Source organism: Diplodia corticola (assembly GCF_001883845.1).
Source record: "Diplodia corticola strain CBS 112549 chromosome Unknown scaffold4, whole genome shotgun sequence".
NCBI lineage: Eukaryota > Fungi > Ascomycota > Dothideomycetes > Botryosphaeriales > Botryosphaeriaceae > Diplodia > Diplodia corticola.
Genome location: NW_017971483.1, coordinates 586,332 through 610,750, shown reverse-complemented (window position 1 = coordinate 610,750; position 24,419 = coordinate 586,332). Strand labels below are relative to the sequence as shown.

Sequence of the window (24,419 nt, the reverse complement as noted above, 5' to 3'; positions counted from 1 at the left end):
TCATCGCAGCTGGTCGAGCCCGCGGTCCATTTCGCGCGCGGTCCCCCTTAGCGCAAACGGGGTCCCGCTTTGGCCCTGAGAGCGTGGTGCAGCAGCTCGGCAGGGCTGGCGCCCCCCCGTTTCCTCTTTTGGGGAACTGCCCCAGGCCAATCTACCTGCAACACCAGTTACAGGCTTGCGGTGAGAGGAACAGCAGCACCAGGCAGCGAGATCAGCAAGACTACCACAGGCACCGCCAGAGCGCGGCAGATGGCGCGGGTTGCTTGGGACGAGGGACGAGGGGTCGGTCAGAAGTCAGAACCAGGAATCGACGCCGGGCGCGCGGCTGCGTTTTTGTAGCATTCCCGTTTGCGGATTGCAGCAGCGAGGAGGGGTGGTCGTGGCAGGCTGGCGCCAAATGGCCGGGCACCACCAGCAGCGGTTTTGTTTTTTCGTCCCCCGCCCGCGGGCCAAGCATTTCAGCAGCTCGGCTGCGCCGCAGGCCCAAGGGACAAGTCCCTGCAGCCGGCGGTGCGCTGGTTTCCCGCGCTGGTTTCCCACACACTGCGACGTCCTGCTGCTGCCTGCCTGCCTCGACGCGCTGCCCTGCGCAAAGTCCGGCGCGCAAAGTCCGGCCGGGCGCGCGCGCGCGCGACGCGAAGCGTGACGGGCCCGCAACGGGCAAGTTGCAATGAAAATCGTCGTGATTGATGCGGCAACACCTCCCGGGCGACGGCGGCACAGCGGCTGGCGTCATGTTTACTCGCCCATCGCCCGATCGTGTTCGCATGCTCATTCCTGCGGCGTGGTGGGTGTGGATGCAGCGACGCTCTCCCGCCCGCCGGCGGCCTCGAGTCGCAGTTGCAGTTGCAGCCCACGGTCCTGAGCGGGCTCACGGCTGGCTAGCGAAACGCAAAACCGACCACTCGCCCGCTTGCAGCATGTCTCTCTCCTCCCCCGCGGCCAAAAGGGCCGGGCGCTGGCACGACACACGGCACGACCGCCCGCAGCGCCCGCAGCGCCCGCAGCGCTCGCAGCGTCGGATGACCCCCGGTGCCTGTCGCTCGATGGGTGCCAGCCACCGCCCCAGCTGCTGGCACGCGACAAGCGACGCAAGGGCGGCTTTGTGCAGCCAGCATCGACAGGACAGAACCGCCGCCACGACACCCTGCGCCCTGCGGAATCTCGCTCTCGCGTCTCATCTCAGACGCCTCGAAGCCAGCCGTTGTTGCCCAAGCAATCTGCCGTGCGCCCCCCGCCGAACTTCGAAACGTCCAGCCCAAGCCGCAGCGGCTCTGCCCGGCCAGCCTTGGACCCCGTTCGACCCCGTTCGACCCCGTCCGCCGTCACGTGTGCGACGTCTTGTCTGCTCTGTCGCTGCAACCTCCGGCGCCTCGCCAGCATTGCATCTCGCATGGCGTGATGCGAGATCCCTCCTGCGGGCCTGCGTTTTTTGCTGCCCCTAGGGCCCGACGCTGAGCTGTCATCTGCTCTCGCACGCCCCAGGTAAGCTTTGTTTCCATCCCCCGCCGTGTCTCAGCCCTCTGTTCCTCTTCAGGCCGAGGGGGCCCATGCCGCGCCGGGAGCATACCGTCCGCTCTCAGTCATGCCTGCTTTGGCGTGCCGCCCGCCGTACGGTAGATGCCTCGCCTGAATGCTGGCACAACCTCACCGATCTCCGGCATGGCAGATACGGGATACGGTCCCCACACCCAGCCCCGGTCATTCGACCCTCCGTGCCTCCGGCACTCGATGCGTGCAACGGTACTGTGTACATGCGCATCGCGAGGCGAGATCGGCACTGCCCTTCGAGTCAGTGTTGCACTCTGATATCGCGATCTCAAGCGGCGATTCGGGTAACATGCCGCTCGGCTTATGGTCGTGGCCGAAGTCCTTCTTCCTTGGCTCAGCCAGGCCTCACCACCTCGCGAGCTATGACCGAGAAGAAGAAAATGCCTCTGCAAAACCCCCCGTTCTTCCCCATGTCATGCCCGGCTCGTACGCCTTGCCCATCACCCGAACAAAGTCCGCCGTCGAGTCTCGCGATGACTCGCCGTCCTCTGCTCTCCTGCCCCCTTCGCCCTTCGCCCCTTGCAATCGACTCGACCTGCACTTGTTGTCATCGCGGCAACCATCCGCAGACGCGCCTATGGTCGGACCCGGTCAGGCAGCAAGCAGATGCTCGGGCGCTCGGAAGAAGAAAGCGTGCCGCTGGGGCTTTCCAGCCGTCTGAGCTCCCCGATCTGAGGCTCTGAGAAGCGGATCTCCGTTGCCCTGCATTGCTACCATCTACCCTTGACTTTGGGCCGGCATCCCCGGCTTCTCTCCTGGCGATCCCGGATGCCGTACCGGTCCGCCGCCGCCCGCCGTTGGGAGGGAGAAAAGAAAGCATGCTGCGGGTGTGCGGGTTGCCCATCAGCACCACCACCATCAGCCGCCTCCACGCGGCTGGCGGCGTTGCGGTGCTGCCCAAGCGCCTGTTCGTTGAGGCCAGTGTGCCTGCGCCACGCGCATGTAGCCGCAGGGCGGACAGGGGGAGATGCGTAGGTAAGCGTGTGATATGTATGTACTTCTCATCCTTCGTTTCATTTCTTTGATATCCGTACAGGTCTTGTGGTCTACTACTAACGTATGCTCTTCCTCCTCTCCTGATATTCCACCTTTCCGTTTTACCGGTGGCTTTGCGGTCATGGATTTCCATATTTTAGAGTTTTATTTCCATGCGCAGATGACTTGCGTGGGGGATTTGTATGCAGGGGGAGGGGAACTTGCGTCAGGTAGGTACACCACTCCTACACACACATTTCTTACGGCTTCACCGCCAGCGCGCGCCTAGATGCAGCCGTGCAGGCGGCAGGCGGCCATGAGACTTTTCCACACAAGCTCCCCTGAATATCAGCCCAAGCGCGCCAGCCGCAAGCCGCCAGCCGCCCCAACCCCCCTTCCCTCGAGCTTCTCAAGGAATGAGAATTGTTCCTACATGGCCCCTTTTGGTGCGTGGGTGAGACAGCAGCCAACGCCTCACTCAGGGTCTGCTTCAACGCTGCACACGGCGCCGTCGGGTCGGCCGGGAGTGCGCAAGACAAGGGTTTGTGGTTCAAAATTCAGCAAAAACTCGTTGCCCCAACACCCCAACAACACATCTGTCTCTCTATCTCTTTCTCCTCTCTTGGCCCCTTTCCTCTTCCCTGCGTCCGGTTCCCCCGTTAGCCTAGCCCCTGCAGGGGAGAACGAGAACCGACAAGTAGTGTCGAATCATCCCGACCCCGACCCGGGACACGGGGTTTGGGGCGGGCCACACATGACACCCGAGAAAGCCCATGTTATGTTACACAAAGCCTCATCGGGAACGTCGGGAGAGAAAGAGTGGCTGGCCAGCTTGGTCGGTGGCGTGTATGTGGGTGAGAAAGAAATAAGATCAAGCCACCACCTCCCGGCTTACCTGCCTACCTGCCTACCTGCCTTGTTTTCTTGATTATTATTTTTTCTTTAATTTTCCCTTTCATGTCATCTCTCTCCAGCCGCCAGCTTCACCAATCGGGTTTCCGAGATGGATATTATTTCTCTGGGCGGAAGGGCAATCCTCGCTCCAGAGAGCAGAGTGTGTGGTAGGATCGGCCGCCATGCTGCAGGGCATGTAGGGCTATCGCGGTTGGACATCCCTGGGCGTGGCTTTGCTGCTGGTTGCATGCATACTGCGTGCGGGCATGAGGAAGCGCGCAAGGGTAAGGGGATGATGTATGTCGGTGTGCGTGGACCGCACATATGCCGTGGCCACCCACCCCCCTCGCTCGCTCCAACGCACGTCTGCGAGCGGGCTGTCTGCAGATGTACATTGCCACGGAAATTAATCGGTGGGATGCTACAACGGATGCTCTCGGGATGCCGTCTTCAGCTGCTTGCAGAAGGCTGAAGCGGTGCTGCCCCTGTCGCCGTCAGCCCTCTCCGTGACTCCGCGATGCGATACGACGCGGCGCCGGCACCAAAGCTGTATACACACGTTTCGTACATGTGCATACCCGAGCCCATCGCCCGCAGCAAGCCGACGCAACGGGGAGGGGAGGCGATGCACGCTTTTTCCTGAGATGATTTCTTGGATTCTTGATGTAAGCATGTAAGTTTTGTTTTCTGGAGGCTTTCTGGAGGCATCGTAGAACGATGGGATTGCGTTGCCCACACCCAGACTACCCCAGCAACCGGGATCATGGCCGTTCAGGGTCCTGCAGCTCTCTAGGGAGCGAAGACAAAGATTGACGGATGTGAGCTATCGAACGATCGAAACGGCTTCTATTTTTCCCCGTCGATCGCGCGATTCTTGTTGCTTTTTTTCCTTCCCTTCCTCCCATTCTCTTCCTTGGCTTTTTGCATGGTGGTGTGTATGCTCTTTCTCTCTCTCACTCACATACTCCACTCACCGCACCAACACAGTTTTCTCCTGATCTTTGCCTTTTCTTTTTTTTCCTTCTTTATTTGCTTCGTCTCCTTGGTTCTCTGGAAACATAGCAACGGAGACGGGCAGTGCGGAATAAAAACCGTTGTCTGTGTAACCTTTTCCGCTCTTGTTTTTGTTTTCGACCAGTTGCAGGACCCGCTGTACGCCTTGCCTTGGTTTCCCTGTCGTCGTCTCATCTGATCTCGCATGCGCCACCCCTTGCATCTGCTTTTCCTTTTTTTTCCTTCGTTCTTCTCAGGGTACTCTTGCGGCTGTTGCTTGGCGTGGCACCATCTCGATACCCCTCTCGTGCTTTCTTCTCCATCACAAGACCATTCTGTTGCGTGATGATGAGCTCCGTTGCTGTAAAAAAAAAAGCCAAAGATATATCGTCTAAAGTTGCCTTTTCCCCCATGACAAACGAACGCAATCCCAGCTCCCCAAAAGGACCCTAAAAATAAAATAAAATCATCGTGATGACCAAGACCGACATCAGGAGACCAGCCAAAGGGAAGTGGGGGAGGGGTTGGGGGGAGAAACGGAAAAAGAAAGCAAAAAATAAAAAAAGCGACTACTCACATACCACAAACCCCCCCGACCCCGACCCCGACCCCGACCTCGACCCCGTACCCGTACCCGTACCCGTTACCAAAGCATCAAACCTCATCCCCCATCTCCCGAACATTAACGGACCGCACGTATACATACACACATCCATTCGGGTTTCGGCTCCGCACTTACCCGCCGGGATTACGTACCATTACCGTACCTCTAGTTCCTGTCTCGTATGGCATGTACATACGTACATACATATACGTACTCGCACTGGGGTGTGGGTTGCCTGCCTGCCTGCCTTTTCGTAGCGGGGTGTGAAGTGGGGATCAATCGGGTGTGGGTTGTTGCGGAGATGGTGGTGGGGGGGGTTCGCCCATCTTGTTTTCTTTTTTTTTTTTTGTTGCTTGACCCTGGATCACGCTATCGACTCTCCTACCCCTCTCTATGTGTAGGTAGGTAGTCCTTTTCTATCCAACTAACATCCCTTGCATTGCGGATGCCCTCACTCGCTTCCTCCCACCGCCGCCGGACCTCTGCTGCTAGCGCTGTTGTTGCATTGACGCAGGTCGCGCTGCGAAGGGGAAAGGTACATGTGTATGTATGTACATATATGCGCAGGGCGCTTGCGTCGCGGCGTGGCTGCGGGGCCCTTGGGTAGTGTGGGGGAGGGGGGGTCGCGGGCGGGCATGGTGTTGTATGTAACCGTAGGTCGTTGTGTATGTATGTATGCGGCTGGGTGGTCGATTGATGGTGTGGGGGGACCGGGGTGGTGAAGTTCTTGGAGTATGTATCCGCAAGTAGCGAGTCTTCTTCTCTTTTTTTTTCTTTCTTTCTCTTTTTTCTTTCTTTTTTTTTTCGTCTTTCCCCCCTCCATCCCTCTTCACCGGTCGTTGTGCGAGATGCTGTATGCAGCCGTCCACGACGTTGTGTAGCGACTGGAAACCCGTCTGGGGGGAGGACCACTCGGTGGGGAATGGGCGGGCAGCCTAGGTTGTCCGTCGTCTATGTAACCACGGCCAGCGGGCAAAGAAGAACATGGCCAGATCTTTCTGGAACCCTTTGTTTTTTTCCTTGTGAGAAATTCGACTGTCTGCGCTTACCGTGTAAGCACTTGAAGATTACTACGTCTGGATGTTCTTGTTGCTAATTTTAGAAGTCTACGTCTCCCCCTCTCAGGTTTTCTCTTCAATTGCTCAGGCAGGATTGGTAGTGTCGCTGGGGAGCCTTTCCTTGGTAGGCACCGCAATAGTCTGTGCATTGATCTGCCTGCCTGACAGTCAATGAGTTCTCTGCTCAAGGGACGTTTCTTTTTCCTTTTTTTTTCTTTCCTTTTCTTCTCCAACGTTCACATGTGAACTAATGGTTTGCGGCCAGACCCCTCGGGTCCGCTTCACGGAAAGTCAACGCCCGGGCTGATCAGACGACCGTAGGAGACGTCGGCGATGGGATGGCGTGATGGACTCTGAAGTCACAGTGACGAAAAGTGCATGGCTGACAGGGCGCTCGACGATTGGGCACGTAGTCGCTGCTCATTTTCGTTTTTCCGTCTTTCTGGGATTGCAAACGCCAAGCCGACGAGGGGGGGATGATGGTGATCCGCAAGGCATTTTACGGGTCAGTGGAGCGAGAGCTCGCGTGCGGCTGCGAGTCTAGTCGTAGATGGCATCGGCGATGCAGAAATGCTTTTCTAGTGCGGCTGCGGAAAGCGACGATGGGCTTTTCCAATGCTCGTCTCCGGCATTTCAGCCGATGTCGATCATCGCGAGCAACGGCCGTAGGTAGGCCAGTGGTGCACGAGCTTGCGCGGCCAAATGTGCGCGCAGCGCGTTTGCTATATGGGTGTTAGCCTTGTCTACACACTCCTTTCTTCAGGGTCTCATTGGTTGAGGGTTTGGGATTGCATCGACCTCACGGTGTTGTCATCTGCGGCTGGCAGATGCCGATGCCGGACCCTGTTGCCCACATGAACATAGACTTGCCGATCAGCTTGCAGCAATACGGAATAGCTTCCCGAGAGTGTGCGGAGTCTTTATTGAATGCCCGCTATTGCCATGTTACCCATCAACCACGACCAGGAGGCATATCCTGTGACGTCGCAGTCGCAGTCAAGACCACCCACAGGTCGACGCTCAACAAAAGGTCGTCATTATGTGCTAAGTATCCGTACATTGGGTACTCGTAAAACGCTTCGACCAGGACGATCGTCCCGAATCAATGAACAGGTCGGCTATTCAGCCTGTCTCCAACATCGGAACGCCCCTGTACACGATCTACGTTCTGGAAGGACTGGTACACTGGCCTTTATTTCAATGCCCGTCACTTGTTTTCGTCTTTGCTTCACTGCATGCACGGCAAGCGCCGTGAGGTCGCTAATTCCGTAAAGTGGCCCGCAGCGCGCTTCTTCCTTGAGTTTCGATGGTGTGCCTTTGATGACAGGATGACAATCATGTCCTCAATGCGCTTACAATGCTCTCATCTACATCCGGATATCTGCTCAGCTACTCACAAAAAAATGACGTTTAAACATGATTGCTTAAACTGCTCGCACAAAGGATCGACGTAGGCCAAATTCTTTTGTCGCCTACCGTGATAGCTCGGTGCGTGATAGTATCGCACCAGGCTGTGTGCAAATTATTAGGAACCGCACATTCATCGCCTAAATTACATGACAAGAGTTCGACTACAGATAGACTGCCTTCAAAGTTTTACGCCTAACCCATAATTCTTGTAAATAAGTTCCTACGACTGTACTAATGTGCACACAGCTCAGGCCATAATGAGAATCAGGAACTAACAATGATGATGGAGATCATCTTCAAATGTTATAAATACTGTCTGTCCTTCTGGATATGATGTATCCGTATCCCCCTCACTCAACTACAGAGAAATGGTAAATGAGAGTGGTTCAGTTCGGTGTTTGTCTGCTGAAAATTTTCGGCTCCTGCAAGATTGTGTTTACGAGGAATCAGGGTTTGATTCTCACTCAAGGCTACGCTTTTTGTACCGCAGCACTTTCCAGCGGCAAAGAGCCAGCCACATGACAACGATATGGTTTACATGACAAGACGTAACTTCGTTGAAGCGCACTGCTGACCTTCCACAACTACCCCAACAATACGCCACGAGTGCGTGCCCTTAGCATTTCCCGGTAGCATCACGCGCGGCATGCCGCTGTCAACGAATGGATCCGGCGCCTGCTCGGCTGCCACGACTTCCTTGCTCTACGAAGTAAGCTTTCAAACCCCCCGCCGCTCCTCCCACGACGGCTTCTTCAGTTGCACAGCGGCTGGTATCTCTAAAGCGTAGATCCATATCACGTAGAATCACTTCGCCGTTTTAGTTCTTGTAGCAAAGGATCTTGCCGTTTCCACTTCCCTGCTTCCTTGATATCTCTACGCCGTGGTTCAGACCCGGACCAGTCAGTGATGGACTGGCCTTCGCAATGGTGCGCAGCACCAAAATCATATGATGAGAAACAGCGTAATTCTTCGGTAAGGAGAATTAGCATTGAAGTTGAAAAATTGTCGAGAGGTTAGGGTCGTCCGCCCACATACTTAAATGGTGCGATGAGTATGAGTAGAGTGATCTGAAAGAATAGGATAATAGTTCAAGTCTCGTCTGACCATGTGAAAGTCTAATACAATGGAGGCGATGCTGTTTAGAGGAGAACTGCACTCTCTGACGGTTTCCTCTTATGTAGCTGAAAGCCAGCTGCACCCTACCACGGATTTATCACCTGACAAGCAGCTCTGAAGTGCAAAGTCAGCTCCCGACAAGTCATATAAATCTCATAACTCGCAAAGGTCTTGAAAATTGAGTAGCATCGTCCAACATTTTCGTCTATCGTACAGGAGCATCACATATCTATAATTCTATCGTCGACCAGAGCAGGGAGAAGGCCCAATATCCACAGTTCCTTTTTGTTTTCCCCACCACCCAAATGCCCTCGCCCACTCCCAGAAAAAAAAACAACCAGAGAAGAGGCAAAAAAAAAAACTTACAGACCCGCCAGGTTCCTTCAAACACCCAACAGCCAGAGCCAAAGGACAAAGACCCCCTAATAACGAGCCGTCGTTCCCTCTCTTCAGCAACAGCACACCTACTTACTCCTCGTCCCCCTTATCCTGCCCCAGCACGCCCTCCACACCATTGTTGATCCTCTTCACTCTCGCCTTCTCGGCCTCGCTCAAGACGAACCGCCTCATCCTGCCGGCGATCCGCGGATCGACGACCAGCTCATCGCACCAGACGCTCTCCTTGCCCTCCTCCTCCTTCTTCTTCGCCGCCTCCTTCCTCACGCTCTTGTGCCACTCCTTCTCCTCTCCCTTCAGCACGCGCTGCTGCTCCCACCGCTCATCACCGTCCACCTCGCCGACAGGCGCGACGCGCTCCTCGGCGAACTCGGTCTCGGGGGGAGCGCCGCCGTACGGCCGGTGGGCGGCGAGCACGGCGGCGGCGACCTGGGCGCCGATCTCGTCGGCGAGGGCGCGGCGGTTGAGGAAGCGCCACATGCGGAGGGGGGTGTTGAGGAAGCCGAGGATGTGCGGGTAGGGGATGGGCGCCGAGGGGGCGAGCTGGGGCGGGCAGTTGGGGGAGAGGGCGGCCGAGGCGTAGTCGGTGGGCGAGTTGTAGGGAGGGGGCTGGGCGCGCTTCTTCTTCTTCTTTTCCTCTTCTTCCTCCTTTTGCCGCTCTTCTTCGGTCTTTTGGTGCTCCTCTGCTGCTGGCTTCTGCTTCTGCTGCTGCTGCTGCTGCTGCTGCTGCTCCTCCTCGGACGACGGCGTCTGCTGCTGCTGTGCGGACGGCGAGGCGTCGTCCAGAGCTGCAGGGGGGATTCCGTCCTGGGCAGCAGGCGGCAGTGGCGACGGCGACGGCGGCGGCGGCGGGTCCAGAGGTCCCAGCCAGCCCTCGTGCAGGCCACGCACGTACTCCTTCCATGTGTTCCTGCCGATGACGATATCGCCCTGCACGCCCTGCCACTCCTTCACCCCCACCCGCGCCCTCGCGTTCAACACCACGCTCTCCGTATCCTCGTCCTCTTCTTCGGGCGCCGCGCTCGCCTCGCCCCCCGCCTTCCTCAGCCGCCGCACCTTCTCCGCCGTCTGCGCGCGCACGTCGCCCTCCCTCCGGCCCTCGACGGCCTCCCAGTCCATGGCCGCGGCGACCAGGATCGGCTTGACGTACTCGATGAAGTGCTCGCGGGCGCCCATGAGGCCGTCGGCGGGCGGGCCGGCCAGGTAGACGGTCATGCGGCGCTGCATCTCGTTGGTGGCGAGCGGCTCGCGGGCCAGGTGGGCGACGGCGTCGCAGTAGTCTTGCTGGATGCGCTTCTTCTGCCGCCGGTCGTACCACAGCGCCGCGGTCCACGAGCCCGTGACGGTCAGGAAGATGATCCAGTTGCGCGAGGGCAGCTTGAAGCGGAAGTTGGGCATGCCTGTTGTTGGCGGACTCGCGGCCATTTGTCAGTGGCTACGTGCTTTTGCATTCTGGGGAAAGATGTCGTGTGGGATTGGGAGGGAGCAAAAACGGTCATGGTGGTGGATGCGACGAACCCATCATTTTGAAGACCGGGTTGGGTTGCGAGGCGCCGGCTTTTGCGCCAGCGTCGGCGGCAGCTTTGGCGGCGCCTTGGGATGCGGGACTGGGGTCGGCCATGGCGACGGCGACGGCGGCGGCGTCTCGAGGTGTTGTGGTGGAAAGTGAGAGCGATGGTCGGAGCTCTGGAGAAAGAATGAGGGCTGCCAAAAATTCGAGGTCCCCGTCGGCGATTGCCAAACGCCGACATCTGGGGGAAGCCAGAGCATTATTTCGTCACCCCCGGGCCACTCTCTACAACTTTCAACGCTCTCACTCTCCGCATCTCCGCGACCTAGGTCCACACGGAAATCCCTCCCTCCCTCCTCCGCCATCGACCATCCAATCGTCCCCGCCCTCGACCCCGACCCAGACCCCGACCTCGACCTCGAACAAACCTCAAAGCCACTCACTCACCCACTCACATCCACCTTCCCCACAAAAAAACCGTCCTGCCCAAACCTCCTCCGCAACAAAAAATAAAAACAAAACACTCGTACACACAGCATCAGCCACCATGGCCGAATACTGGAAATCCACACCAAAATACTGGTGCAAATTCTGCCAAGTCTTCGTGCGCGACACCAAGATCGAGCGCCAAAACCACGACGCAACCGGGCGCCACCAATCCGCCATCCAACGCTCCCTCCGCGACATCCACCGCACGCGCGAGCGCGAAGACCGCGAGAAACAGCGCGCCAAGGACGAGGTCGCGCGCCTGAACGGACTCACCGGCGCCGGCGCCGGCGGCGCCTCGTCCTCGTCCTCGGCCTCAGCAACGACAGCGACAAGGGCAGGGAAGGCGGCACAACCACAACCATCGGCGAGAGCGGCGCCGAGCCAGCAAGCCACGGCTGAGGAACGCAAGCGCCAGCTCAAGCAGCTCGCCGACATGGGCGTCGCCGTGCCCGACGCGTTCCGCGGCGAGATGGCGCTGGCGGGCGAGTGGCAGACGGTGGCCGTCACGCCGGTCGACGGCGACGCGGCGTCGTCGTCTGAATACAGAGACGCGAATCGCGGCGCGGGTGGCGCGTTGCTGAATGTCGGGGTGAGGAAGCGGAAGGCGGAGGATGGAGAAGAAGAGGAGGAGGAGGAGGCGGAGGCGCTGCGCGCGTTGTCGAGGGGGGAGAAGAAGCCGGCGAGGAAGGCGGGGTGGGGGAATAGCTTTAAGGCGTTTCCGGGGGCGAAGGGGGGCGATCCGGGGGATGATATTGAGGCGTTGCTGGGCGGGGCGAAGAAGGTGAAGACGGAGGTGAAGGCGGAGGAGGGGGAGGGGGAGGCTGCTGGGGAGTCTGGGGTCAAGAAGGAAGAGGAGCAGGAGGAGGATGGTGATGGTATCAAGAAGGAGGCGCGGGGTGATGGGGAGGGTGGCGAGGCCGATCCGGTCGGGGCGGAGCCGAAGCTCGCGGATATACCGCCAGTGAAGGCGGAGGACGACGAGGGGGAGAAGGAGGGTGCAGGTGCGGCCGCTGGCGGCGTGGTGTTCAAGAAAAGGAAGGGCAAGGCTATGCGTCAGAAGTGAGGGTTGCTAGACGCAGAGCTCCCTCCTTTCGTTACAGAGACGACCTCGCTCGTCGGCCCTTCGCAAGCGCTGGTTGTGGTCGACCAGCTCAATCTCCAGCATTTTGAACGGCAGCCAGTACATATACAGCCCGTGGCTCCCTGCTTATCACATCGTCTGCAGGATTAACCGGAAGGCCGTGTTCTTTGATCACTACGGCGCTACTTGATGGCGCAACTGTCGATTCTCTTGGGATGTCAGAGATGCAAGAGGTGTACGGCGGCACCTGCAGGATGCCAGTGGATGTCATCATGCCAATGTTCCTGCCGCAAGCTCCTGAATCGAGAGCGGATTGGACCCATAGAGATTACTGCTGGTATCTCTTGACTGGTAAATGCTACATTCAATCTATAGAGCATTAGGCAGTAGCGTGGTGTAATAGCTTGACAGACTCGTTGTTTAGAGATAGAGCTGTGAATTTTTAGCCATCCTTCGAGCTACATTGCAAAGTGGGATTCTTTGATCGAAGGAAGTTCTTATGCGCCGTACTCTAATATCAACATACGCCGTTCTCAAACTGCAATTGATCGCCCAAAATGTAGAAAGGGCAATACCACTAGGAGAGATCATTGCGATTACTGTATAACAGAATTGCCTAAACCCCACTTATACCAAAGACATGTTAGTGTAGAAGTAATCGAGCCTGAATCCACACACCCATAATCGTGTAGCTCACTAAGTAGAGTCTGTAGAACTCCACCCATAACCGAGAACACAATCACCCAAGTAAATTTATGCCTAATCCGAGGGTCATCGGACGCCGCCCAACTGTCAAGGGATCGGCTTTTTCGGAGCTCTAGATATTATACGGATGGGCAAGTACCGGTATAGTTGCAGCAAACAACCCAACAATTCCGCTCAACAGCCTCGATCTCCTTTAGTTCCAAGACAGGGTGCTCACACAGGGTACGGAAATTTATGGAGAAGTCCCAACCGTGTTTTAAGGCATATATTTTCCCATTAAGATCCTCCCCATCCATGCTTATATCTACTGGCGCACCAGCATACAACCCGAGCACCTAAACTAAAACCGTAGAGTACCGAAATCCCAGACGAGAAACAAGCCAACAATGCCCCTAAAGTGACGGAACTACTGTACTCGTTCACTCAGCTCAGTCGCCCTCCAAAGGCGCTGATCATTGATCTCTTCGTCCAACTTCCCAGACCCACCGAACCCCTTCCACGTTTCATCCCTCTTCGCTCTGAAACTTTTAGCACACGTCAACAAACTATAGCAGCCATCTTCGCTCTTCCGCCAAGCTACATCCAAAACAGGTCCCAGTAGCAGGACTTTCCCCTTACCCTTCCCCTTCCCCTTCCCCCGCCCGCTTCTGCTGAATCACCATCAGCAGGCGAGGGCCGAGAAAAGAAAAAGAAAAAAAACCCAAGAAAAGGACGGAGAGGAAAGACACGCTCGACAAGACACAAAGAGAGGGAGAGAGGGGGAGAGAGAGAGACAACAAACACACATTGACAATCACCACCACAATTCACTACGCGGCGGCCACCAGCCAGCACCTGATCCACCTCCACGCATAGACACCTTTACTATGATCCATGCACACATACAAAACACGCATATGCAACACAGTGTCACAGACTCAGCACGGAAAAAGTAAAAAGAAGGGGAAGGCGATACCGCCACACTCGCGCTCGCAGTCGCACTCACTCACTCACAAAGTATAGTAGCAACAAAGGACACTTTACTTCACTACGAAGACGAAGGAGAAGGAGAAGCAATGCTAGTTAGTTTAGTCTCTAAAATACAATTCAACGACCTTGCAGCAGCATCAGCAGCATCAGCAGCATCAGCAGCAGCAGCGAAACCAAAGTCAATCAAGAAAAAACACATAAGTGGAACGAAAAGAAAAAAGGGCGACAATATATTTCTTTTCCTTACACGGTCTACTTCTTTTAGCTATTTCTTCTTTTCTCACAACATCAAGCGAGGCAAGCAAGCAAGCCACTTTTCCCTCTTCTTTTTTTTTTTCTTGATTTATGTTTTGCATCATCATTTTCACACACACCTCTTTCCCTCTCCCCCCCACCCACATAGGTCGTCGTCGTCGTCGTCGTCGTAACATTTGTTTGCACAACACGCCTATCGAGAGAGGGGGGAGAGCAAAAAGACACACACAAAAAACAAGAAGCATGTCTTCAAAAGGGTAGCTTTTTTATGTTGACAAAAAAAAGCAGAACCATTGCCATCAAAAAGAAAAATCGTAGTTAAACTAGACCCATTTCATGACTTTAGTGCACATTTCAGGACTTTCGGAGGAAGAAGCCAAAACCAGAAGACAGAATCGTGAAAAAGCCGTGGGGAAATAAAGAAGTCGAAACTAAAGAGGTGGAAGGGGGGCGCGAACTAAAAAAAAAAAAAGGTTCTAAAGGGAGTTAAGTCGGTTCCGAGGAGTGTTTGTGATTGAGAAGTAGCCGAAAAGAAGCGTGTAACCAGCCCGCAGGAGAGAGAAGAAAGGTGACAAGATAGTTTGGATCGGTCGTTAATGGCATAGCGAAAGGAAGAAGCACTAGCTCCTCCCCGCCGCCCCATTTTTTGGCTGTCAATTTCCTGAAAACCTGCTTCTCTTTGTCGTCCTCTTGCCCACGCAGAAAATCAAGACAAGCTGAAAGCAGAACATCTGGAGAAAGCGAATTGGCCAGAATGACTGGATTCCTGATTCGTCATGAAGAAACCGAGGCACTCCAACCGATTTGCACGTGCTAGACAACAAACTCCAAGATATTGCTCCACCGGGTGTATGCTCGAGAGAGGTAGGCGAGCTAAGGGAAAGGATTGCGGGGGTTACATCGTTCATTTGGGGGAGAATCGCTCGTCCGCTTAGTTGTGGCCCGCCTTGCGGAGCGAGTTGCTCAGCCACTCCAGACCCTCGTAGAGACCGTCACCGGAGGTGGCGCAGGTGGATTGGATGTACTGCATGCATCGTCAGCCTTTGTCTGCTCGTGTCGCGTGTCCTTTGACAAATCTGGCGCGACTTACCCAAGCGCGTTGCCTGAGGCTGTGGAGGCCAAGCTTGTCGGTGATTTCAGCGGCGTTCATGGCGTTCTGTAGAGCAGCGTCAGCAGAGGTTCAGCCGTCGGTGTGGTTAGCGGGGCAACATACGGGCAGATCCTGCTTGTTGGCGAAGACGAGGAGCAGAGCATCCCTCAGCTCGTCCTCGTTGAGCATGCGCTGCAGCTCCTCGCGGGCCTCCACGACACGGTCACGATCGTTGCTGTCGACGACGAAGATGATGCCCTGGGTGTTCTGGAAGTAATGCCTCCACAGGGGGCGGATCTTGTCCTGTCCACCGACATCCCACACGGTGAACTGGATGTTCTTGTACTCGACGGTCTCGACGTTGAAGCCTGGAGGGCAGCCAATGGGTCAGCGAGCGGTGCAGCGTGGGGGCGCAGGCGAAACTCACCGATGGTGGGGATGGTGGTGACGATTTCACCGAGCTTGAGCTTGTACAGAATGGTGGTCTTTCCTGCAGCGTCGAGACCGACCATCAGGATACGCATCTCCTTCTTGCCCCATAGCTTGTCGAACAGCTTCGAGAATGTGAGACCCATGGTTGCGACGATGTGCTGAGAGGTGGGTGTCTAAGGGGGCTGCAGAAACAAGCGGTGTATGCGAGCCGGGACCTGTGGCAGGGCATTCGGGTCAGCAGGCGGCTCGCGAGGCGATGGCAGTCTCGTGAGCTCGTGATGGGGGACGCGGGCGATGACGGGCGGCCGCAACGTCGAGCGATCGGGCTGGACGGCGGGCGGCGGCGGGTCGGGAGAGCATGCGGCAGGGAGAAAGCAGAGGGCCAGGCACGGTGAAGGCGGGGCGCAGAGGAGAGCAGCAGCATGCGCCAGCTTGGGACGTACCTTGGGGGGGTGGGCTCTGGGGGAGTTGGGTGGTGTGTTGCGGAGAGAGTCTGGGTGTATGGGGCGTATCGCAGCGATAGATGTCGTTGAAATGTCCACGGTGTTTCCTGTCGCTGGGCGCTCGCACGGGCCGCACCTTTCCCAATTCAGGTGGGGCGGCGAAATCCTCTCCACAGGCGGGCTCGAGGTGTCTGGATGCTGACGCGCGTGACTGCTGCAACGCTGGAGATCGCACGCTGGGACTGCTGCTGCCGGCCTCGAGCTGCACCGCAACTGCTCGCCTTTAAGTGCGTGGTTGCCTGTTGGCCTGCTGCGAGCTAGCCCGCAGCCACTGCCGTCCTGCCACGGTTTCCTCTTCCTGCTGCTCGCGCCTGGCAAGGCAGGCAGCAATGAAAAGGAGATCGCTGTCATTACAACATAGGGCTGACCGCCGCCGCCGCACGCTGCGCTCCAGCCGCCTCCCACGACGGCTTCAATTGCCCGCGCCACGCCAGCGAGAGAGCCGGCTGCGCCCGTCTGCAGCGCGGCACTGCGCGGCACTGCGCGCCACTGCGCGGTGGCAGCTCGATGCAGCCGCTCACGGCATGCAGCAGCTCCATGCTTCCTTCTACAGGCCCAGTGGAGATGGTCAGAGTCATGCTATAGTACAATTGCCCCGGTGGGCTGGATGATGCCTGCGCCGTCCTTCCTTCCCGATGAATAATGCGCCGAAGATCGCCTTAGTCCCTGATCTAGCAGAAAATGAGATGTGGCTCCAAGGTGATGCAAAGAAGCCTGCGAACCCCACGCCAGCGCGTCGCAGTAGAACCAATGGCACTGCCACGATTATCTCTGCCTGGTTCGTTGTTCATTTAACCTGTTACCGAACGCATCCGTGCCGTGGCCCGGGCCAAAGCCCTCCCAGCCACCGCTGTCAAGCATCTGAGTCCATGCGCTTTCAGGCAGAGGCGTCAATCCCGTCATGCCAGCCCCGCCACTCATGTCCCACTCGGCCACCCCCGACGTTGTTGTGTAGAAGAGCTGGTCAAACTCATCGCCTGCCGTGGTGAAGTTGAAGTTGTCGTTGGCTGCATTCGACACACTGTCGCCCATGGCTGACGCCACATAGTTCTGCGCCGCCTGAGACTTCCTCTGCCCATCAGATGTCGCCGAATATGAAGAACGGGAAGATGCAGCGTGTTGCGAATTCCCGGATCCCGACGGCGACGGATTCTCGCCGCCGGCGTCAGGCGACAGGTCCATGTCCGATGCATCCCTATCCGCCCGCCCAAAGCTTCTCGAGTACTGCGCTTGCATTTCTCGCGGTGTGAATGCATTGGGCGTCCTTTGTCTGCTTGGGAGTTCGAAGATGTGCCGGTCTTTCGGCGAGTACGTGAAGGGCATTGATTCCGTGTCCATGTTGACCTGTTGTGCAATATTGAATGGTGGACCAGGCTGAGGCTCTGTGCCAGTTGAGTTGGAAAGATGGCTCTTGAATGGCATATCGCGCGAAGGCTCCGAGCTTGTCGGGTTGGAAGGATGGCTCCTCTGGTCTGTGGCATCGCTGCTTCTATGGAACGTGTTCACCGCCGCACCATCCGACTGCGATTCCCTCAGTTCAAACAGAGGGGCGCACGAAACGCTGTCGGTGTTCACCGGAACCGTTGCCTAAATCGTATCGTCAGCGGTAGCGCCGAACTAAGAGCACAAGCATGGCTTACAGGAGCATTGGGTTCGTGACAACTCGTATTCAGACTCGATGAGCCCCCGAACGGAGCAACGATCCCAGATCCTACGAGATCCAGATCAAGCTGAGCGAGGAACGACTCGGTCAACTGATTCCTCTTCTTCAGCGCCTGCATAGCTTGGAGGAGGAACTGGAGGTGGTTGTTCATTTGCCCGTCCCCAGGGCGATTTTTCAGATACTGCACAAAGACTCGCGCTGCAACGTAGACGCAGAAAGAAATGAAGGGATTCATCTAAGCAACATATCAGCACACCATTGTCTACGCCCGACTTAGGCTGACCTACCGTTGACGTGTCCATGTGAGCAATCAGTCTCATTACGCTTGCAATTTCCGACGCAGCCGTGACGCATCTGATCTTGCTTTCTTGGGCAATGTGGGCGGGCATCCTGTTTTTGTCTGCCTTGAAGATTGCCGCCTGATGCAAACATATGACCGAGGTGTGTATCTTCATGGTCATGAACACCACATTGGGATTGTTGATGCCTGCAGGGAGTCTCATATCTTCGGGCAGCGCCAAAGCCAAGTTCAGGAGCATGTTGTCCAGTCGGCGATGTCTCTCCCAGAATTCGCCATTGATATCGCTCTCACGTTCGTCGTTTGTCGGCCGGTGAAGATGGAGGAGGTTTCGTCCAAACATGGCTGCCATGACAGAGCAACCAGCATAGGGGGTCAATTTCGAGGCACCTCCCACCGCCAAGGCCTGTTCCAGCGATATCGACTTTTCGGGTCTGCTCTTCTCGAACGCTTCGTCGGTCGCAGGCAGATTGGTTAGAATCTACCAACCGTCAGCACATCAATCCGAACCGCACGTCCAGACTCCTTACATCTTGCTCGTCGATAGCCACTGGCCAGCCCGTGCCTATGCTCGCGTAGCGATCAACGTTGAAGCACATCCAAAACGTCCTCCTTCGCTCTTCCCTCTCGGTCCAATCCCTGGGCGGAGCCAAGCACTGCTTGACGTCCAGTCCGGAGCCGTCCATCTTGTGCAGATTCATCATTTGAGCCATTCTGACAGCTCGACCTGCGCTGATCCACGCTCTCGGAAAGTACATGGACTTGAACTCGTAGCTGCAAATGAGCGCCCAGGTCTGGCAGTGAGCGAGAGTAAGCATCGACTCTCCGTGGCCCTTCATCTCGTCCATTTGGATGTACTTGCGGGCACGATGGTAGAAATGCTCCTGCAAAGACGAGTATTTGTCAGAGGTCGAAGCGGCAAGCGTCCACATGATGTATCTCAAACAGATTGGAGGTCGCATGTGCGGAGCGAGGTTCATGGCGGCCATAAATCGGGGACGGTGTATCATTGGCACAACAAGATTGAATTTGTCGAAGTACATCTGCGTCCTACACAGCATAGGAGTGAGCACCAAGAAGTCACATGGGCGCAGAGGATGGAGCACGGGAGACTGACAGCTCGTTGACGATGTCTTGATTCGGCAGAGGTTCGTCCAAGCCCAGGCCGATCATTTCCCAAGAGAAGGGATCAGAGCTCGAGCTGTTGTCGGCGGAGCCGGCTGGCCTGGCGGAGGCCATGTCCCCGGGCGAGATGGCACCGGCGGCCTGGAAGACGTTGTCCATGACCTGAGCCATGTTGTCCATCACGATGTTCTGGCCTTGGAAATCAGAGGGGAAAGCATTTGAATTTGAATTTTGCTGCTGATTCGCCTCGGAGCCTTCCTGGGACTTGAGGAGCGTCTCGACTTGTTCTGTCGGCGGGCACTGTTCAGCAGCACGTCTACCTGGGGTCGCGCAGCAGCGGCGAACATACGCAGTCTAGCTTCCAGGGCCTTCACGTAACCTCTCTTGGGCCCGCTCTTCTTGCGCACCTCGTCGTAGGCGCAGTCATGGGCCAGTCTCTTGCAGGTGCCGCAGCTTGGGCGCTGGCCGTCACACTTCAACTTCCGCTTGCGACACAGTATACAGGCGATGCGCTTGGCCTTGGGCGGCAGGGCGTCGGGGTGGGAGGCGCCATCGCTGGCGCGGCGACCGGGCTGCTCAGCGGGGGCGTGTTGGGAGAGGTCGTTGAAGTCGAATCCTTCGTCGCCAGCGTCGGGGGCGGGCATGGCGGTGCCGGCTTACAGGCGCAACAGTCTGAGGCAGCTTGCTGGAGCGGGCGGCGGGCGGCGAGACGGGTCGAGGATGACTTCGCGAGGCGGCTTCACGGCGGGCGGAGGGTCTGTCTCTGCGCTTGGACATCAGCAGGAGTAGAGGTTTGTTTAGCAGTGTCCAGGCCTAGGCGGCAGCAAAGCAACGCGTCGAATAGATGTCACGAATGCGGTTAGGCGTAGGATTGCCGTTCAGGGCTATGGTTGCGACGCCGAATCAGCTGGCGGTCGGCGTTTGGGTCAGAGGCCCCCGCCCGCCCGCCGCCTTTTAGTCCTGGCCCGTTCGCCTCGCGCAGATCGTGCCGGAACTGGCCACCACTTCGACACTACTGCGGACGTACCAACAACTCCAACGTGCCGGCTGCCGCTCTCCTCGGCCACCTGCGCTACATGTCTAACCAATCGCTCAATCCTCGTGCATCCATCAGCCGGGCCACCGCAGGGACCATTTGCTGATTCAGGACATGTGCACTGCCAGCTCCGTCAGAGCAGGCCGTCTCGCAGCCACTCCGCGACTCCTCACCGCCACGGCCATGTGTTGGTAGACAGGGGAGGTATGCTGTACGTCTGACATGTGGCTGCCCGCGCGATGGTTGCGGCGAGTCACGCCTGCAACCACATGCCATGCCGTCAGCATCTACCTAGGAAGCCCGCCCCAACATGGTTTGCGCTAAAGGTTGGCACCATTCACTACTGCCAACGGCGCCCCTCCCGATTCGCTGGCGCTTTCATTATTATCACACTGCCTTCCTGCTCATCATCAACCACTACCATACCGTCCATGATGGCAATTCTGCACCACAATCACCACCATTGCGCTTGAAGGAGCCCTGATGATACGAGCATATCGTTTGCTGCCTGAACGAGCCGTCTCCTGATAAACTACCTACTCCGCAACGAACGTTCACCTTTTACCGCTACGGACAGGAGATGGAGGATTCCAGTACCACAGGACCACGACCAGGGACCCCATGATCCCCATCATCACCGCGAGTCATTTTGAGGAGCCTCCACTGTCAAGGTTGGGACCTCCAGCCTCAACCTCAAAGTCATCTAAATCCTTAGAACTGTACCTCCGATGCTCTTTGGTACGGCGTCTGTGCACCTGTCTTTGTACTTTCTCAGACCGCCCTCTTTGAGTCTTTTCATCACCTTCATGCCAGCTGGCCGAGTTTGCCGAGGGCTCTCTCGTCTTTTTCTTTGAATTAGTCAACGATGAGCTCGAGCTCCTAGATGCGGACCTCAAAACTCGAGTACTTGGTGTCGTAGTCTTGGAGGAGCGCGCCCTAGGGACTGGAGTGGCTGCTTGCTCTTGAACCTTCATGACAGCTTTGGTCTGGCCAAGTTCTTGTTCGAGATCGCTCTCTGGAACAGCCTGCCCGGAAGTCTGAGCTTTTGGACTGACAACCACATCTGTGGCATCCACGCTTGAGTGTGGCGGCGGTTTCTCTGAGGGACCATCGTCGTGCTCAATGTCCACCTCTTCTCCGCTATGCCTATTGCTACCAGTCGGCGTCTGGGACCCATCACGAGGCAATCCGTTTGATTTTTCCCTCGCGCGCCCTCGAGGAACGGGCCGGTCATGGCTTCCAGTCTCCCGCGACGATATCCAAGCTTTATCGACGTCCTCGGGATCCTTGAGCCATTCTACTAGCATCTTTTCGACGCGCTCTTTTTCAACCGCGTCCATCTCATCGATGGCGCGCCCAAAATACACCCTCTCTCTTTCCTCCTGCGTAGGCGGTCTGTCAACGTACGGTCCACTTGGCCCTGTACTTGATTGTCTAACTTGTCGCTCACTTGGCTCTTCATGCTGCCGCTGGTCTTTCTGCCAGTCTGATGACTCTTTTGACTCTTTTGACTCTTTTGACTCTTCTGACTCTTCTGACCGTTTTGGTCTTGGGGGTCTAAATGGATTCCACTCTTTCTCATAGTCCAACTCTTCTGGTGTTGGGTGTACAAGTGGATCCCACTCTGTCTCATAGTCCGACTCTTCTTCATCCGACCGCGCATAATCAGGTGGCTCCTGGTCGGGATCCATGGGCGTCTTTCCCTCTCTGATTCTCCTCCATTTTTCTTTCTCCGTCAGTGGTTCCTCCTCAGCATCGACCTGTACGGTTTCTGTTACCTCACCTTCCTCGTGCTCCTCCCTTGCGGCTTTCTCAGCATCAACCATCATCTGCTCTTCCAATGCCTTTTCCAAATCTTGGGCATCCATCGGCAACTCCCTTCTAATCACCTCTAGATATTCCCCTGCCTCGGCCCGCCGCCTTTCGTACGCCTCACGTGCGCTAGACTTGGCCTCCATAGGGTCCTCATCTTCTTTTCCCTCTATACTTTCGACCACACCTTCGACCGTCTCTTGAACTTCGTCCAAGTCAACAACCTCCTCATTCCCCTGGTATATGAGATCCAGCGCCTCCTGCAAACAGCCCAACAAGACCTGCCTCTTCCAGTCCTTGATGTTGTCCAAAAGCAGCCTCATCTGATGCACCTGCTTCACATCGTCCATCAAGCACGCAAACACCTGGTCGTGATAGAACCGCACGTCCTTCGCCCCGTCCTGGACCGACCAGTGCACAAACAGCCTCGCCACCTCGGGACTCACGACCATGGTGAACGACGACGAGTCCTCGCAGTTGTACAAATTCATCGGGGCGTCCTCGCAGAAAAACTGATGCAGCAGCGCGCTCATGGCCGTCCCCGCCATGGCCATCTCCAGCTCCGCCTCCGCCCTGCTCTGGCCATCGCCGATCCACTTCTGGGCGAAAAACGGAAACCGCGGGGGGCCGGTGCCGGCGCCAGCATCCGCTCCCATCATGCGGGGGCGGCGGCGGCGGCGGCGCAGAAACAAGCGCACCGAGTCGCCCAGCAGATCCATGACGCTGCGCTGCTGGGGCGTGAAGGCGAGGGCGGCGAAGCCGTACGTGAACGAGGGGCGGATGCGGATGTCCGCGAGGATGCGCCACACGCCGACGCAGGCGCGGCCGAGGTTGTCGGCGTCGACCCACGACGGCGTGTCGAACTGCGCGGCGGCGATGCGCGTCATCAGCGGCTCGGATTCGGGCCCCGCCGCGAAGGCCGTGGCCCAGCCCAGCAGCGCGCCGCAGTGCGCCGCCAGCCCCGGCCCGCCCGCCTCGCCGTACTGGCCGCGGCGCCAGTACGCGACGAGGCGGCGCGTGTCGGCCATGGAGACGGCGTCGGGGTCCTTGGAGGCGTTGTCGAGGATGTCGTCGAGGAAGGTTCGGAGCGATTCGGGCTTGGGGGCTTTGGGCGAGAGGGTGATGTGGTCGATGGCGGGGGGGGAGTCGTCGTGGCCGTCGCTCGGGGTGCTGCTGGGTTTGGAGATCTGGGGTGGGGCTGGGATCAGGAGCTGGGGGTCGAAGGGGAAGTCTTGGGCTGAGTCTTTGCGGGTATCGCTGGCGGCTTCGGGAACTGTTGGAGGTAGTTGAGGAGTTGGTGGGTGTATGCGTATCTTAGGGACTGGTAGGCGTGACTGAGGGAATTTGCCCCCATGGTTCCTGCGGGGGCTTTCGGGGTCATCGCTAGAGGCGTCGGGAAGGCTGTGTTCAACGGCCTTTGGATCAGCCTCTGAACGAGGTGGGGGGAAGGGCGCGTCAGGAATGTCCAGGTCGGGGATATCTGCGTCGAGAACGTTCTTTCCAGCCATGGTGGGCGTGTATGTGCGTGTATGTGCGTGATAAGCCTTGTTGTTGTTGTTGTTGTTGTTGTTGGTCGAAGCGGAAGTATTTTCTGGAACAATATGAGAGCAAGGTATGGATATGGAACAATGCTCGATGAGCCGATTCTGTTGGTCCGTGAAGAGATGGTTGATTGAAGGAGGGAAACGCGTCAGTGACGCGCTTGGACGACGCCATTTGCGCGGTGGGAGGCGCCTTCTACTCTCAGTGAGATTGCCCATGTGGAAGGTGAAACGCAACAGAAGACGTGCGGTGATCTCCTTCTGCGTGTTGCCTTTTGCTATAGCCTAACCTGGACCAGGTAGGAGCCTCTCAAAGGACGGGTAGGGCCTGGATCTCATGTGCCGTGTAGCGAAAAGAAATGAACCTGTCCACGTCTGTCTCGCAGATACATCTGAGTGGGTAGTCGAATCCAGTGCCTGGACATGGTTACAAGTCTTAAAGGTAGACCAAATCATCCCCCTATTGAATCCTAATACTGTCACATGCTATGACTTGAGCGCAGTCATTTGCTGCGATGTTGTTGAACCCCTTGATGGGTTTTCCCCGACAGTTCGCCCAACACTTTCTGGTTTCCGCTTTCTGACGATGACGTCAGTTGCTTTCTCTATTCGAAGCGGTTGTGGTAATATATCTGCCATCTTTGCCTACTTCAGAGTTCAGACGAGGCCCAATTTAAGATATTTAGGGTTCACGCACATGGCCCAAAACAGCAGCAGATCATTTGCAACTTCAAACGTCTGCGCGCAGATTTTCCCAGAGATACTATCAGTTGAGGGTATCCGGGCTGAGTAATTGCGCGGGGGTGAGGTTGGGTTAAGCGCCTGTGGCGTGTGTGGATCACTGGCTGTGTTTCTTAACTTCATCTTTCGGCAACCCAGCCAACAAAGGCCCCCCGTTCGAAACCCGTAGCTA

At 56.9% G+C, this 24,419-nt stretch overlaps 5 protein-coding genes across 5 annotated transcripts; 1 reads left to right on the top strand and 4 right to left on the bottom strand.

Moving 5' to 3' along the window:
- Positions 1–9,069: 9,069 nt before the first annotated feature.
- BKCO1_4000177 (mitochondrial import inner membrane translocase subunit tim54) lies at positions 9,070–10,422 on the bottom strand (the record flags this gene model as incomplete). Its single annotated transcript, XM_020275601.1, has 1 exon — positions 9,070–10,422. One exon carries the CDS (start codon positions 10,420–10,422, stop codon positions 9,070–9,072), a length of 1,353 nt encoding a protein of 450 aa, XP_020134232.1.
- A 632-nt stretch (positions 10,423–11,054) lies between these two features.
- On the top strand, positions 11,055–12,059 carry BKCO1_4000176 (u1 zinc finger domain-containing protein; the record flags this gene model as incomplete). The annotated part of the gene is made up of 1 exon (XM_020275600.1): positions 11,055–12,059. The coding sequence occupies one exon, from the start codon at positions 11,055–11,057 to the stop codon at positions 12,057–12,059; it is 1,005 nt and encodes a 334-aa protein (XP_020134233.1).
- A 2,878-nt stretch (positions 12,060–14,937) lies between these two features.
- On the bottom strand, positions 14,938–15,671 carry BKCO1_4000175 (adp-ribosylation factor; the record flags this gene model as incomplete). The annotated part of the gene is made up of 4 exons (XM_020275599.1): positions 14,938–15,030; positions 15,097–15,162; positions 15,220–15,464; positions 15,524–15,671. The coding sequence occupies 4 exons, from the start codon at positions 15,669–15,671 to the stop codon at positions 14,938–14,940; spliced, it is 552 nt and encodes a 183-aa protein (XP_020134234.1).
- A 1,125-nt stretch (positions 15,672–16,796) lies between these two features.
- Positions 16,797–19,761, bottom strand: BKCO1_4000174 (c6 transcription factor; the record flags this gene model as incomplete). Its single annotated transcript, XM_020275598.1, has 6 exons — positions 16,797–17,618; positions 17,672–17,929; positions 17,982–18,473; positions 18,523–19,042; positions 19,110–19,404; positions 19,467–19,761. 6 exons carry the CDS (start codon positions 19,759–19,761, stop codon positions 16,797–16,799), a joined length of 2,682 nt encoding a protein of 893 aa, XP_020134235.1.
- A 1,036-nt stretch (positions 19,762–20,797) lies between these two features.
- Positions 20,798–23,473, bottom strand: BKCO1_4000173 (uncharacterized protein; the record flags this gene model as incomplete). Its single annotated transcript, XM_020275597.1, has 1 exon — positions 20,798–23,473. The coding sequence occupies one exon, from the start codon at positions 23,471–23,473 to the stop codon at positions 20,798–20,800; it is 2,676 nt and encodes an 891-aa protein (XP_020134236.1).
- Positions 23,474–24,419: the final 946 nt, after the last annotated feature.